The following is a 17,280-nucleotide window of genomic DNA, read 5'->3' on the forward strand; positions in this document are numbered from 1 at the left end:
AGTTTATATCTATGTCTTCTGCTAGAAGTAAAAGTCACCACATCCCTGAAAATGCCAAAGGATGGGTCTCTAAGCAACCTGGTCTAGTTAAAGATGTCCCTGCCCATGGCAAGGGCGTTGGAACGAGATGATCTTCAACGTCCATTCCAACCCAAACCATTCTGTGAAATACAAAATGTATTTTAATGTGCCCTGGACTTCAGCCTTTCCTGGGGCCTTTAACCTTCCCTCGCCACGACAGCGCTGCTCAGGGCCGGTCTCGCCACTCCCCCGAGCTCCGGAACCACACCCGCCCGCCGCCACAGCGCTCCCCGCGGCCGGGCCCTGCGCGCCTGCGCCGCCGCCGCCGCCTGGTTGGTGTCGGCCCAGCGGGGGCCGGGCCGGGCGGTGATGGCGGCGGGGTGCGGCGGGCGATGGGCGGCCGTGGTGGTTCTGATCGTCCCCCTCCTCTTGCTCGTTGTGTTGCCGCCACCGGGCGCAGCCTCAGCAGCCGCCCTGCCTGTAGTCATCAACACCTGGGCGTTTAGGACGGCCGCGGAGACAGGTGTCCCGGAGGGGGACTGGGGCGGGTGGGGCGGTGCTGTGCCGCGCCGCTCGCTGCCCTCCTGGTGCGTCCTCCCGCTAGAGGGGCCGCCAGGCGGATCCGGGCGTAGGCGGTGGCAAGAAGTTGTGACCCTGCTGCCGTCAAGCGGCGCTGGGTGCAGCGGGCCCGGGCTCTGCTGCCCGCCTGCCCTGTCCCGGGTCAGAGAAGCCCCGCTGCCGCAGGGACGGGCAGGCGCTTGGAAAGGGGCTCGGGCGCCGAGGCACCAGGTTACCCCTCATATGGGAAGGAGCTTGGTCAGGTGGTTCCCTGACTCCGAGTCCTGGTGTGGCCTGAGAGCTTGCAAGCAAATGGGTTAACTTCCCGCGCTGGGAAAAACGCGTTTAAAAAAACCAAACCAAACAAATCAGTAGAGAGGGGGGTTATGAACTGCGGATATGATAGATTAAGGGCATACTTTTGCTAATGTGGTTTGCACTCTTGTGGCTCTTTGCAGTGGTTTTTAAAGGTGCCCTTTTGAGATTCGTTCTTGCCCCCCAAGGATTTAGGTAGTTATGAATATTATTTTTTTTCAGCTCGATGTTTTGTGATTTGTTATTGACAGGCAAAGCACATTTTCTTATGGCAATGTAAATTAGTTGTGAGTACTGATTTTAAAAGACTTGCGGGTTATTTTATCGTAGTCGAGTTGTAAATAATGCCTTACTGTGGAATTCTTCCTTGTGAAATGGGTTACCTATAAAGCCTTGTATAGGTCAGAAATAAAATATACTCATGAAAACTGCAAGGCCTTTTGCAGCTTCTGAAAGCTTGTGTTAAGGCTACTGACAGCAATAACGGTAATAGGAATTGGAGCAATACTCCTCACACTGAAGTTTGTAATAAAAGATGATCATATGTGGAGTTGGATGCATGGCATTAAGTCTTACTTTTTCCCTGGTGCAGGAAGCTTCATGCAGTTGCATGCGGCATTTGTGATGGTAAGGCTTCTTGGGATGGTTTATTGCTGCAAAAAAGAGCTGTGTGCATTTGCTGCCTCCCCTGTGCTGGGTCTGTCAGATGATGTAGCACCAGAGCGAGCACAAGGAGGAAGTAGGACAGCAACTATCAGTACCAGCAAGCTTGTGCGCCTTGGAAAGTTTTACCTGGCTCCAACCTTGTGAAATCTCATATGTGCAATGCCTTCAGGCTCAGCATATTCAAGGCATGTCGTTTGACATGTCTGTAATGTCTTACAAAACTGCACCGTGATCTAGATTCTAAAGAATAGAAGACTAAGGTTTGGACAGGAGAATGGAGACTAATGTCTTATATACCATTTCCACTTTGGTTTTATGCTTACGTAGTTACTGATATAGATTTAAATCTTTTTATTCTGCAGCTGGACACTTACTATTCTCATATGAAGCTTTTGAGGGCTGCTTTTTTTGGTCTTTTTTTTTTTTTTTTCTGAGATGAAAGTTTTCTTTCCCCTTCTCTCTCCTCCCAGAAGGCTTTAAACAAGCAGTGATAAAGTAATGATTGGTTCTGGGCAGAGAAGGTTGTTTGATGTATAGAAGTGGTGATGGTTGTTAGTAAATAACAGAAGAAAAACTTTGTTTCTCATTCAGAAACACTAAACAGATATGAAAGGAAAACAATATTTAAAAAAGTGATGCTTTACATTCTTTCAGTTATATTTATATTTTGACTTTATTTCATCTGTAAGTTACGGTTTACTTTTGTTTATCCGCTTATGTAGTGCATCTGCATTGTGTCCGTCTTTAAAACATTCTTTAAAGTAGTAGTGGAGACTGTTTTCCCTGGTGACATTTAATGATTTGTGTTGATTATAGCTTGGAGAGTACTGGAGTCAGGAGGTTCTGAGCTGGATGCGGTTGAGAGAGGCTGTGGGCAGTGTGAGATTGATCAGTGCGATGGGAGTGTGGGATACGGAGGAAGCCCAGATGAAAGTGGAGAAACAACTCTGGACGCAATGATTATGGATGGGTAAGGAAACTACATGGAGGAGAGAATGATCCCTATAATTATTAGCACATTTAAGGGTTGTTACAGGATCTTGTTGCTTTGGGGCTCACTATGGGACAAGTTATATGTTAACTTGTGGAACTAGGAAATACACTGACTGGTAGGAGAGTAGGTTCTGAATCTTCATATGTAGTGTGGTAATCCAGTTCTAGATCTAGAAGTTGCAAAGCAGATGGTTTGTAGCATTGTTAGCTTTCCCTTTATATTCAATCCATAAATATTTCCCTTCTGGAGGAGTTGTCTTCTGTAGTTTATTTCTATTTAAAGCTGTCTTGGTTAAAGAGTAATTGCAAGTGTGTTGTTCATGTTATGAGTTTATGTAACAAAATAGTTATTTTACTGAAAATATTACTGTAGATGAAGTTATTGTTACTTGAGCAACATCTCCACGCCTGTGAAAGGAAACAATATAGGTAGGAATTTTTTCCCTACTAGTGTGATGCCATCAGCCTATGGCATAGAACAATTAAAGCATTATGTTAAAGGAGCAAGGTTTTTGATTTAGATGAGAACAGATCTTGTCTAGTAAAAAGATGTGCAATTATTCGTGTATTTTTAGTAAGTTTTAAATATTTTCTGTTTCCAGCAACACTATGGAAGTTGGGGCTGTTGCGGATCTCAGACGTGTAAAAAATGCAATTGGTGTAGCACGAAAGGTCATTGAATACACTAAGCATACATTATTAGTGGGAGAGTCAGGTAATTATTCCTTTAACTGTTTCCAAGCCATACCCTTGTCTAAAACACTTCCTGCTAAAATTGCCGTGTTTTAATCTTGGTTATATAGGTGGAAGAATTACTTGACAATAAAATCACTTTAGTCAAATAATTCAGAAGTGTTTATTTGCTCATTCTTTGTGTATGAAATAGGTTTATTTTTAGAAGAAAAAAAGCATAGTTTTATGGTTTTCCCACCAGCCTAACTGCAAATATTAACTTGTAATCCCAAGGCTTTGCTAATATCACTGATATCTGAGTTTTCAAAGATGATTTATTAAAAGACAATATGGAAACTGTTAGATGTAAATGTTGCATTTAAAACCATGGAGTAACTTTTTCTAAGGAATGGCAGAATTAATAGACACTGCAGTTACATTTTACTACTTTGGTATATTTTGAGCATGATTATTGCATTTCATAGTTTAAAAATATTAGTGAGAACTTGAATGAAAAAAATTACGTTAGAGGCTGTACTCTTAGGCACAGCAAAAGAGCAATAGCAAACTGGAGGTTGAGCTTTTTAAATACAGACTGCTGTTGGTAGAGTAATACCAGTTTCAAAAAGAGATGTTCCTTCCAGGGAGGTATGTGAGTAGTGAGCAGAAGGTTTCTTAGCTCACAGTTAAGGACTTTGAAAATGTACATACCTGCTCAGAAGGAAATTTGGAGATAAGTGTGGAAGTTGACATCTGAGCATTAATGGTGATTCAAGTGCTTTGAAATTGATAAGAAAAGATAAAAGGTTCTTGAAGAAATTAGTGTGTACAGAAATAAGTGCAACAGCGGTTTTTTGATGCGATCTTGGGAGGGGAGGACACTGTTTGACATGTTTGAAAAGAGAGACGTGCAGATCCTGTTTAATTTGAGAAGAGGACTAAGAGAAATTTCACAGGTGATGCAGAAAAAGAAATTAGTCAGGTGTTAAAAGCAGAGGAAGAAATACTCATAATAGTCATTTCCCCATCGTTGTTAGTTACCAAAATATTTTTAAACTTTGATCAGTAGAATTAGCAGAAAAGATAATGAAAGTGAAGAAGCAGAAGAATTAAAGTGCTGATATGAAATATGTTTTCCAACCTAAGAAAATAGGTCTTTGCATAATAGAGGCATGTGGACAAGGTTGTTACGCTGAGTCCTTGCTGCCAGTGAGAACTTCCTCAAAAGAAACTGTCTAACAGTAGTGGCAAAAGACAGAAAAGCCAAAGACTTATCTGAGTAAAAATTGGAGATGATGTTTAACGTTAGTGAATTAATCAAAGCAGTGGAGAAATTGAGGAAGAATATTTCTTGTGAAGAAATGTATTTTCTGTGGAAATTGGAGCTTGGATAAAAGAAACTGTAGTTGTCTTCATCAGGTGAAGATTGATACATATGAATCTTAAAAAATGCATATAAGATAAAGAACAGTTTATTTTCTAAGTAAAAATATTTATATTTTCACCAGAAGAGCTAGCTAGAATAGTAAACTCTTTTCATATAAATGCATATAGTCTCTGCAGGCATTTTTTTATTCAAGATACAAAATTGCCGAGGTTATTCCTTATTTTTCTCCCAATAACTAAATGGCACTTTTATTTGAATATACTTAGCGATATAATCCAGAGAAGTCTTTGTGCCTCCTAAAATTGCATTTTTATGAGTGGTTGACACTGGAGAGGAGGAGGAAGCAAACTGTGGCATGCATTAATTTTCTAGTCATCTGTTTGTCCTTGATGTGCTCAGTTATTATTTCCAGGATTAGTTTTTCCATTTTCTTCTCAGTGATCATGGAGAGGCTAACCACCCCATAGATCCTTGGGTTCTACTTCATGGCAGTGGTGTAGCTTTCATTGAACAGATACAGATAACTACACTCACCAATTCTTGCATTGTTAAAAGAGCTGTTTTCTCCGTTAGTTGTCTTAATTCTTTAGGGATGAGTCTTAGCAAACTATCAATAAAGCACATGTATATCAATGTAGACTGAATCTGGTGAGGGATATTCAGTGTAGGAGGGTTACAAGTGAGGGGAAAAAAAAGCCTCTATTTTGGTTATTGTCTGCCAAGAAATTTTCTTGTTTGTCTTTAATAGATAGGGAAGTTTCAGTGTCGGTGTGCCTGACCTTTTTCTGTTTTTTTCCTATCAATATTTAAACCATAATCCAAGTAAAAAGTTCAGAAAGTAAAAACGACCAACTCTGCTTTCTGGAGTAGAAACAATGCTTCAAAAGTTATGAAAGAATTCCTGACAAACATGCACAAGCACAATTTTATCCTAAAAAGAAAAAAACCCAAAAAAAACCCTAAACCCTGCCTATTTGTTCTAGAAATGGGAAAATAAATATCAATTTAATTGAAGCTGTCAGTTTTCCTCTGAGTGCTAAGGAACTTTAATTGTGTCAGTTTTTAAGAAAAACATAGAAAAGCTGTCCAGAAATAATTCAAGGCTTCTCTTAATTCTTGGACTAGATAAGCTTGTTCAGCTGTGTATTACAGTGACGTTATTATCAAGGATTGATAATATAAATTCAGGCATCAGAACCTAGCAACAGTATCTGTTACTGGTTAGTATCAAAGGTATTTTCAGCTAAAAGATGAAAGAACAGTTGATCTTTTTTCTTTTCCCTTTGCCTAACGATAAAAGTTACTCTTAGAAGTGTAGCATTCTTTCATTGCTTGTGTTGGTATTTCTTTTGCTCCCTTGGCTCATACGATATTAATTTTCAAAACACGTCGTCACTTTTCAAGCTGCAAGGAAGAAGCGTAATATGATGTAAGCTGGTGGATTGCTTTCTTCAAGTATCAGTGTTTTAATGGCAAATGTTGTGCTGCTGGGTTACTTACATTTCATAAGAGACTAGCTTTTTAAGGCAAATATATCTGTATCATTTACTTAAATATTTCTGTGACCCATACAGCCCAGACCACTCTTCCTACAGTTTATTTGTGTCCAGTTGATTAACAGAATTGAATTTTTCTCTTTCAATGGTAAAACTTATATGTATTAACATAGTTATAGTGAATTGAAGAAATTTGATATTGCCAGTGAAGGGAGAGGTTGCCACTGCAGTTGTACATCACTCTAATGGCTGATACTGCTCCCTGAAGGCTTATTTCTCATCTCCATAAAGGATGTAGACTTTCTTGATTTCTAAAAAGCATAACATGAATGCATTATCATAAAATGTATAAATCTGTGAATAAATCAATATGGGTTTTTTTGTTTTGTTCTTGCTTTTCAAGCCTCCCTGTTTGCTGTAAGAATGGGGTTTCCGTATGAAGATTTAACAACCCAGAAATCACTTTCGCTGTATTCAGAGTGGCTTAATCAAAGCTGTCAGCCAAACTACTGGAAGGTACAGTGCAACGGTGGCAGTGAAGAGGGTGTTTAGAAAGTCAGTAATGCAGCAATTGCCTCTTCCTTTTAGCTTATATTGAAGTTACACTTGACATGTGAAGAAAAAGAAGTTTTGCATGGAATTACCAAGCATTTGGTAGACTTGGGAATTGCATGTGTCTAGTTCTTATTTCTTAGATCCTGCTGGTTTTGACCTTGCTGTAGTAGTGTTTTGGTGTAGCAATTATTTTTTTTTCCAGTTCTTAATTGGGACAGGACTTCTCAAACTAAACACAGCAGTGTGTGTATTTTTAGATGCATGTATAAATTTCTGAAAGAGAATTTTACAGGAGTAATTAAGGTCTCTAAATAGTTAGTTGTGAGGCTTCATGCAGACCTGTGAATACATCAAATTAATGCAGCTGTCCATTAAATTTACCTGCTGTGGTGATGTTGGCTTGGTTGGAGGGGATTTTTTTTGGTTTGGGTGTTACAGATTTCTACATGTTTGTACGCTGTATTCAGTGTTTCTTGAATATGGAATGCTGCATTGCTGAACCAGTTTAATTCAGTTTTGATTTTTTTTAATTTTCAAGATATTTTCAATTGGGAAAATATCTTGAGTATGATGCTGACTTGACAATAATATCTTGACATTAGTACAACAAACTCATTTTGTCTGGTTGTTTTTTTGACTTGAAAATTTTCTTCATTTCATTGAAGAACAAGCTGACTTTTTTGTTTTCTTTTTGACCACTCAGTTGAACAAGGAAAAATCTTTAATTTTAACAACATAACTTTCTAGTGGGAAAACCTTTTTACTATATTATTCCAGAAATCAGTCTTTAAGCAAAACAATTTGTGGTATTTCAGTACAGCTGTATGTTTTAAGTATTGGGCATCCTGTATGGCAGATTATAGGTATTGATTGTAGTATTTTTAAATTTATCTGTATTGAAGTATATTATTTGTGCAAATCAAAAAATATTTACAGAATGTGGTACCAGACTCTTCAAAATCCTGTGGACCATATAAACGGCCTGGAAAAGTAACTTATAAAGAAGAACAGACCATCTCACAAAGAAGTGTTCAGAACCATGATACTATTGGTAACAACTTTTGGTAACCCTGATGCTGATTTTTTTCTCATTCCTCTACAGATTAAATCATACTAATTTTAAAGAAAAGTATTTCATATAGTAATTATTTCCTGTTTATAGTGGTTTCAAGATTCTGTTACTTATGTGTTAGGATGGAGTGCCTAAAAGTAAGATTTGTTTCTCTTTTTTTTCAAACACTGGCTGCACAGCCACTTGCTTCATATTTGCCCTTAGCTCTTCTTAGTTCATTACCCTGCTGCTTTTCTCACAGATACCTTGGCATAATTGCTTGGACAGCTGTGGATGCTTAGAAAACTGATTAAGAATAAAAATAATTATTTTTATCTTGATTATGGTGTTGCTTTCAGAGCAACTTAAAAGGCATTACGGTGGTGGAAGAAATGAGTAAACAGGTAGTCCTGTTGCCAACTAAAAGCAATGTTTGTCAAACACTTCTGAAATTTTTAGAACAGAGTTTGCTTTCATTTGTCTTCTGTTCTGGCTTTAGACTAAATCACTAAACTTCTCCAGAAATTACTATGCTTAGAACAGGCTAGCAGTAGTAGACCCAAAAACTTCTAATAGTTTACTGATTGAGGACTGTTAATTGCTAAACCTACAAGCTGGTTAAGAAGCAGATCAGACAAAGGAGTAGAGCAGTTACAGATTCATGTCTTTTAAAGCTTTTTACTGTGTAGTCTTGAAACTAGCACTCTTTGGTTTAGTTTGGATTTTCCTCAGTAATGCAGAACTTTTCACCTGATGGTATTTGCAATACCAAGAATTAACAAGTTATTTCAAGTGTGAATCTTTTTTCTTTGCTTCTAGTTCACCCTACTAATAACCAATTAATATTCTCCACAAGTTGGATAACCCCCCAGATTCTTAAGTTGATAGCTGGTTTACTTTACTGGGGTAAACAGTCTTTAGTTAGTGCTGGAAAACTCAGAAATTGTGGAGTGTCAGGAGAGGGGAATCTGGTAAATACAACTCGAGAACTGATGTATCATTAAGTAGTTGTAAGCTGTTTTGTAGTAAATGGCAGTGTTTTGTATTAGTATTTCAAGTTCTCCCACCCCATTGTTTTATATATGAAATGTCTCTGTGACTAGCACATTTTGAGAACAGTCTTCATTAATAATGCATTTAAGACATTGGAAGGATCTAATGTCCTTCCAGTCTTTTTACATAGGACAGAGAGTCAGTGCCTCTATGCTTTTAGCTTCTACTGGTCAGGAAACTTGTGTAAGAAGTAGGTACTGCCTATTAAGGTCAGAGAACCAGAATTCAGCTCATCACATTCTGCTCCTTGGCTCTCACTTTGTATTGCAGTTTTATACTAGCAGCAATTTATGCCCTCTCTTGCTCTGTGGAGGTGAATTCTGGCTATATGGAGAAGGAGCTAATCCCAAATCCTGTTCCAAGTGACAATCTAAACTTCTCTTGTATGAGGCAGTGGCTTTCTTATCAGCACAAAATTAGCAAGGGGTAGGCTTATCCATCCATTTGGTTGCCTGTCATGTAATTCAAGTTACTTTGGTAGTCAGTATGTCACCGTCTGCCAAATTAAGCTCATCCTTCTGATTTTTTTAATTTCCTTCAAACGCTATTTATAATTTCCTTGATGCTTGATGTAGTGACACCAGGTTCTCTACTGCTTAACATAGATGTATATCAGGAGACATTGCCTGCTTGGGCAGAAGTAACATACAGCTCTGAACAGTGTGGCACTCACTATTTTACATTCTTGTTTGAGCTCTTGTAATACATCCTAAAAGTTTCCAAATGTCTTTTAAAACGAACATGAACATGTTTTCCTTAAGAGTACAACTCTTGTATTTCAGTATATCAGTAATTTAAATAGTCTGTGTGTTGTGGTTCTTTTTTATAAGCATAGTACCAATTAAATAAATTTTTTAGGAATGTTTCTGAATATGTTTCATCCTATTGAAAATCTTAGGTATGGTTGTAATTGGTGCGAGTGGAACCGTTGTTTCTGGGACATCTACTAATGGTGCAGTCCACAAAATTCCAGGGTTAGTATCTCTGGTTTTACAAAAAAATTTTTTCTCCACCTTGTTTCCTATGTTAAGCTTGTCATGGTGTTGTAAAACATTAACATTAAGATCACAAAATGACCTTACTTATTTCTGTGCACTGCCATAAATCCTAATGCTGATTGAGTTGCAAGATGATTTGTGTGTGTTCGAGGGAATGCTTGTTTGTCAGCTGGCTTTATTCACCATACAGAGACACAAACAACTGGCACAGTTTTGAGACAACTTATAAGGCAAGGCACCAGAGACAAATAAGCATTTTGGAGAGGTGCAGTCTCCAAAGAAATGTACATAAAATCAGAGCCCCAGGCTTGTATTTTATCCTTGAGATACTTTTTTTACCCAGTTAGAATTCTTTTCTGTTAACCAAGTCAGACAACTTCGGGATTTAGCAACAAGTTATTGAACATATTAATGTCCCCAGCTGCTTACTGTTGCCCACAGGCTAAACCTCACTGGCCTAGTTATAGTCAGTCTAATAACAAACAGTTGTGCATAGGAGGTGGATTAAGCCTCAGGTCAGTCAGGTTTTCACAGATCACTCATATTGGTAGTTTTAAGATAAGACTTCTGACTGCTGTGGAGTGACCTTTTTACCTGTTCTGTTCTCCTGTGGGTTTGACACTAAGTCAGCTGGAGGCAGTAAGGCTGACAAAGTTGGGTTTTTATTTTTATTGTTCACTACAGCCGTGTTGGAGATTCTCCAATAGCTGGAGCAGGATCTTATGCGGACAGTACAGCTGGAGGAGCTGCAGCCACTGGGGATGGTGACATTATGATGCGCTTCTTACCCAGGTTTGTCCTTAGGGCAGACTTTGCCAGCTTTTCGCAGCAAAATGTGGGCTTTGCAAATGCAGTAATTGATTAAACTGCTGCTGAAGTGGGAGTAGAGGAAGGAGTGGAAGAGGAAAGAACAGTAGCAGTATTAAGTTATTGTTATAATGTGTCTTAAAAGAAGAGACAAATATCTTGATGACAGATTCCTTAACGCTGCCAAGCTGTGAGCAAACAGGCAGCAGGTAATGAGTATATTTCCAACCTATATGCTTTTTAACAGAACTGATTAGCTTTCTCCTCCAAAGTGTTTTATTATGTGGGAAATAAGTATCATAAATTGTAGAGAGGAGCAGGCGTGGGTCTCAGATTATTCAGGTGGGGAGGTGTCACCGCAACAATCCTGTGTAATTGCATCTAATTTGAAACTGAAAGAGGTGTTTTAGTGCCATCATCGTGGTTCTATAAACTGTGTAAAATATGGCTGTTTTCATCACTGAGTCTTGAGAGTCATCGTTATGGGTCAGTCTCAGGAATGAGTTATGGAAATCCATGCTAAACATAATGGGCTTTGATGCTTGAAGGACTATATAGAAGCTCAGGTGCTTTTTCTGAAACTCTGGCAGCTAAGAATGCCTGCTAGCTGTTGCATATTCACAAATGTCCTCAGTGAAATTCAAGCTGTTCCAAACCAGTCTTGAAGTAAATTATCTGTCCTGTCATGGCAAATAACAACAGCAGTAGTTAGTTGAGCTGCACCATGAGCTTAATCAATAAAAACTGATATTACACTTTAGCAGCCTGAAGTATTTGGCTGTAATGCTTAAAAGCATTTTGTGTTAGCACCAGTGGGTTTTAGAAAACAACTCAGCCTAGATGGTTAATCACTGCTTCCTTGTCGATAAAGATTTTTACTAAATCCATGTTACCTAGATATTCCCACATGGAAACAAAGACTAAAGTTGACCTGCCAGAAGTGAAGCAAGTGCGAAATAAAGGGCGAAATTGCTAATATTTGCTGTCTGCCTTCTTTGCGATAGTAATTTCTTACTGAGTTTTTGATTAGTGAAGAGACCCCTGTGAAATATAGCTTTATATTCTGTCAGTTTTCTTTAGATAAGTTGAACTTATTTGATTGTTAGAATAAGTCAAAGATAATAGGAAGTCTAAAATGCAAGAGAAGTTCTTTTCTGCAGTACTTTGATAACACCTGTAGGTAATGCTATCTGTATATCTCTTAGTGTAGCAGGAGTTGGTGTTGGTACGTGCATCTTTCATCAAAGCAATCTAATGTTGTTTGCTTGTAAGTTATATCATATGTTGTCATTTAATCTTCAGGTTCTGAAACAAAATGGCAACAAAACTAATTTTTTTACCTCTGAGGATATTTTTGAAATGCAACTGATTCATCTCAAGCATTTCCCATATAGTCATTTGTCTAATGATACTGTAGATAAAAAGAAAGTTCATTTTGTTCTCTTTCATTTAAACTAAGATATTTTTTCAACTTAGTTTGCAAAGAATTTAAAAGTGTCTCAAAGTCTTGATCAAAACATTGTACCTTCATATTCATAAAATAAAGAAAATGTGTCAGTTTTGGTGTTTTCAGAAACCTAATTTTTTTCTGAAATTTTTTTTTTTTTTTAATGCATACTGAAATCAACAATTTATTAGTAAGGTAATATTGGAGATCAGTTTTCTTCAAAAAGTTTTCTTAACATTAGCCTTTTTGAAAACTCGTGATCACTTCTAATGTCAAACTCAATGAAAAATAGAAGCCGCTAACTCTTCAACAGCTTCTTTGCATTCTTTAACTAATCTTTTGCTTAGCCTCTTCTGCAAATGATCAGAGTTATCTCTTGGCTTGATCCTACCATAGAACAATAGATGGTATAGATGACATCTTGCAGTTCCTTTTAGTCCTGTTTTTAATGACTTTTTATGTAGAACTTAAGTAATTGCCAATACGAGATGGCCTAAAAATTACTTACCGTGTGTTTTCATTAGTCAAAGAAACCAAGGTCTCTTCAGTGGTATTTTAAAATATATAACCTGAGTATGGCTAACTGTCTGGGTATGGGGTCGGGTTTTTTTTAGTTATCAAGCTGTGGAATATATGAGAATGGGAACAGACCCAACAGTAGCCTGTCAAAAAGTCATTTCCAGAATCCAGAAGTATGCTCCAAAGTTCTTTGGTGCTATCATTTGTGCCAATACAACTGGAAGTTATGGTATGTATTTTGCTTTGCAGGCAAAGGTGCTTAACCCTTACTAGATCACAGAAGTACAAAACTGAAGGTGGATTTTAAAGCAGAAGTCTCTATTCTTTGAGGACTGAAGTAATACTGGCCATTTGTAGTACTAAATGCTGGTTACCAGGGCAGCTATGTCCTAGTGCGAACTGGGGATACTGTAATTTTCCTTTGCATTTTGATGTCTTGTATTTACACAAAATTTATGGAAGGCTTAGGAACAATCAAAAATATTTACAACCTTGATGTGTTTTCCTGGACTGCATATGGTTAATTTGAAGGTTTTAAAGAATTCTGATGCTTTCCCTAGATGTGGCATAGGGGAGGGAGAATGTGAATGTTAAGCATGGCTTCAAAGCTTTCCAAGAGCAGTCATTGTGCCAGGCATCTCATTAGTGAATTCTTAGATCAGTATGAAGTACAATTTGCTAATCAACATGGATTATTTAGTTAGACTGCTTATTGCTGTTCTTTGATCTCTTACTTCCCATAGTTCTGTGTTTAAGAGATTAGTGTTGAAGGAACTCATTAAATTAATCAGGACTGAGAGATATTTTCCTAACTTGCATTACTTTTTTGAATTGTATTATAAGGGCATTAATTGCACTACAGCAGCCAGTAGTACTGTATTTTAACTTAAATACTTTCAAGATGTCTTGGGTTAAACAGATTGTAAAAGAATAATTACACCATTGTAGTAGAATTCGTAACTGGGTCTTTAGATGATAAAATACAATGACAGAGACACTAATCCCAAATGTAGCATGTTATAATTTTTTTTTCTTTCTTTCCTAGGTGCTGCATGTAATAAAATTCCAGGATTCACTCAGTTTCACTTCATGGTTTCTAGCCCTTTACTAAGTCGACCAACTGAGCAAGTAGTAGATTGCATTTAATTTCTTTTGTCCTATTAGCATCTCAGTTTGGAAGAGGAAAGTGCTAAGGTTCCCTAGGAGTTACTTTTTAAAATGGTTGTTTCAAGCATCTAATGGCTCATATGGTCTGTTTGTTTTCCTGGGGACTGAGTAGCTAAAAGTAATGAATAGTAACCATTGAACAGGACCTTTGCTTTGCCATTTAAAAACATATTTGTCAGAAATCTCGAGTAAAGGGCTGCAACTATGACTCTACACAGGAGACATATTTTGAGACTACTTAATTCTCTTTCTAAGATTTAGTCTAGGTTTCCTTTTCTCTTGAAAATAAAATTGCATAAAAATGCCGACAAGCAAGGAAAGGGGGTTGAAGAGTAGTGGAGACTATTTCAAAGCCTTAATGAAGAGATAAGAAGCGTCTCCTTATGGACCATTCTGACTTGTTTCGCAACAGCTGAGAATACATTTGAATAGAGAGAACATGCAAGCATCCCTGGTAGTACAAACCTTCAAGGAATATTATTTGACTCTGACTGAATGTGAAGACAATTGGAAATCTTCCTGTCACCTGGTTTCTGTAGTGGAAGTTAAGTTATGAATCATAGTCACAGTGATTTCTTTGTCACTAATATGCTGTGCACTTGCCCTTTCCTGTAGCATATTTACCCCTGCAAAGGAGCAGTTGAATACCTAGAGTATGACAGTTACCTACAGTTTGGGTTTTGTCACTTTCTGTGTCTAGAGACAGAAGGATTCATTTGTAATAGAACTCCAGGATCATGAGGATTGTTCCATAGGTATTTGAAAATCTGTTTGATTATTCTCTTAACTTGGCAGCCTGCTGATCATTTGATTGAATCTGTTAAACTTGAGCTAGGAAAATGTGAAAGGTGGGAGCAAATAAAATGAGTGTGTCTTGTCACTTTAATTATTCTTTGTCTACTTGAATAAAATGATTGGGTAATAAAAGTACACCTTAATGTATGATGTATAAGTAAGTTTGTTTAGATGCTTGTGTACCTTAGAGTGATTGTTCCAAGTTGGTATCTTTAAAAGCTGGAAATAAACCACTCAAACTAGAATAGCTATTTTCAATGGCCTGCTGTTGAAATTCATCAACAAAGTGATTTATTCAGAGGATTCGCTTCTGTCACTGGGTCTTCGTAGCATCTTATAGCACAGAATTCACTGCAGGCCACAATAAGCTTTTATCAAGTGAAGCTCCAAGTGAGTATATCTGTAGTGGTTTAAGATAAGTTTTTTACTTGTCCTACTTACAACGTTCTGCCATGGCTGCTCTGTCTTCAGATAACTCAGGCAGTCAAGTGCAAATAGATTAATAAAATCCCAGTGATTGTTACATTGAAGATTGCATTGTGGATTATAAACATAGGAGGTTCAGTACTGGGTGTTGAGCAGTAATTTCTCAAAGTGTTGCAGCTGAATCCACCAGGACTCATTCGTGAAAGAGGTTGGGAACATCCATGGCACGCTTTCTCGTGTGCTTATGTCACTGTGCTGGCTAGTGTATGGCAGTGGAGGTTATGGGTGCCCTGAAACAGTGTACCTTGAAGTCACTGTTGCAGTGCTAACTCCCTGTGTAGTCAGCTCCTCTGTGCTGGATGACAGCTGGCTGAACGTGAGCCAGGTAGCCAAGAAGGCCAATGGCATCCTGGCCTGTATCAAAAATAGTGTGGCCAGCAAGACTGGGGAAGTGCTTGTCCCTCTGTACTCAGCACTCGTGAACCCACACCTCGAGTGGTGTGTCCAGTTTTGGACCTTTCACTGCAAGAAAGACACTGAGGTGTGGGAGCTGTATAGGTAAGAGCAATGCAACTGGTGAAGGGTCGAGAGAGTAAGTCATGTGAGGAGTGACTGAGGGAGCTGGGATTGTTTAGCCTAGAGAAAAGGAGGCTCAGGGGAGACCTTATTACTCTCTACAGCTACCTGAAAGGAGGTTGTAGCAAGGTAGGGATCAGCCTCTTCTCCCAGCTAACTAGAGACAGGACAAGAGAAAATGGCCTTAAGCTGTGCTAGAAGAGGTTCAAGTTGGACATCTGGAAGAATATTTTCACAGAGAGGGTGCTCAGGCATTGGAATGGGCTGCCCAGGGAAGTGGTGGAGTAACCACCACAACACTGCAAGTGTTCCATAAATGGCTGGATATGGCACTTAGTGCTACAGTTTAGTTGGCATGGTGGTGTTTGGTCAAAGGTTGGACTTGATCTTGGAAGTCTTTTCCAACCTTAATGATTCTGTCTTAATTACTTGTCTCCACGAGATGTAGATACTAATCCATGTGGTTTGACAATGTAGGTTGTTTTGTTATGATGAATTAGTTAAAATGAACAGGTTAATTTTTGTAAATTATTTTGATATATTTTTGACAGTGTATTATAATATTAAGAATGCACCATTCTGATGCTATGGGCAGAATTCTGAATTAAAAAAATAAAATGCTTAATATTTTGTCTTAAAAATATTTCTTTAAATGTTACTAGTGGTGTTCTATTATGCTTAGCAGACACATTAATTTTTTTAAGAAAGATAAATATCAAGTAGAAACTCTTGCCAAAAGTTCGTTCCTCCACATAAGTTCCATTAAATTTACAACATTGCTTATGTCTGATCTGATGACTGCATTTGCAGATTGCATTAGTCATTATGGAACGTCAGGGTAACTGAACAGGAAAAATGCATCGTGATACTCTGTCACTTTAATTTTTTGGCTCTTTATTGTTTCAAGTTTCAAATGTTTAAGATACTTCTCTATTGAAGGTTCAGTAACTTGAATTCACAAATGTGAATAGTCTCAGTTACAAATGAGCTTTTTGTCAAAAATTGACAGCTTTTTGTAATTTTTTTCCTACTGATTCATTTCTTCTAAAAGAAATTAAATTATATATATATATAGACATTTACAGGTTAGAGTAGTATTTCATACTATTATATGAAGCAATCATAATGTTAGATAAGATTGTAATTGCAAAACTGAAGTGAGAAATATAAACTAATTTCTCTCACATAGAATTTTAGGTCCTGAATGTTTATTCTTTGAAAGTCTGAAGAATGTTTGCCTTCATGTTAATTTTCACAGGTTCTGTTACCACATTCCTTTTGCTCATGGCCTTCACTTTAATTGTGGTATATTTTCTCTGTTGTTTTGTGGGACCTTGACAAACTAGATTCTCTTCAGGACTCCTTCTTCTTTGTCGGTTTTTCAGCAAGTTATTTTCATTTGTAACCCAAATTCTCCTGCATGCCTTCCTGCCCCTCACTCCTGCTGCATGCCAAAGTAATTTCATCCGTGGCTTAAATTACATTTTAGGATGACTTTTGTTAAGGGTCAGTGTTGCATACTACTGATGCCATTTTACAAAAATTTCAAAAATTTTTTTGAAACTGCAGCAATTTGTAAAGTATTCTCTGGTCTGTCTAAAGCCTTCTGCCCCGTAAAGGTATGCTGCTTTTCCTACCTCCCTCCTCTATAATCAGAAGAATCCTAGTGGTGTTTTTCCTGTTCTGCTGCCATTAATGGTGCTTTATACTTTCTTCAAATGTGGAGTTTGTTTTCTAAATGTTTTCTCTATATTAATTTTGCTTTCTTTGCTGTCAGC

General features: G+C 37.8%; 1 protein-coding gene across 1 annotated transcript; it reads left to right on the top strand.

The window, feature by feature from the left end:
- The first annotated feature begins 376 nt into the window (after positions 1–376).
- AGA (aspartylglucosaminidase) lies at positions 377–16,125 on the top strand. The gene is made up of 9 exons (XM_032686279.1): positions 377–544; positions 2,377–2,530; positions 3,156–3,268; positions 6,512–6,624; positions 7,600–7,714; positions 9,666–9,741; positions 10,450–10,557; positions 12,634–12,767; positions 13,584–16,125. Exons 1-9 carry the CDS (start codon positions 391–393, stop codon positions 13,682–13,684), a joined length of 1,068 nt encoding a protein of 355 aa, XP_032542170.1. The 5' UTR covers positions 377–390; the 3' UTR covers positions 13,685–16,125.
- The last annotated feature ends 1,155 nt before the right edge of the window (positions 16,126–17,280 follow it).

The sequence above is a fragment of the Chiroxiphia lanceolata genome, chromosome 4, assembly GCF_009829145.1.
Source record: "Chiroxiphia lanceolata isolate bChiLan1 chromosome 4, bChiLan1.pri, whole genome shotgun sequence".
NCBI lineage: Eukaryota > Metazoa > Chordata > Aves > Passeriformes > Pipridae > Chiroxiphia > Chiroxiphia lanceolata.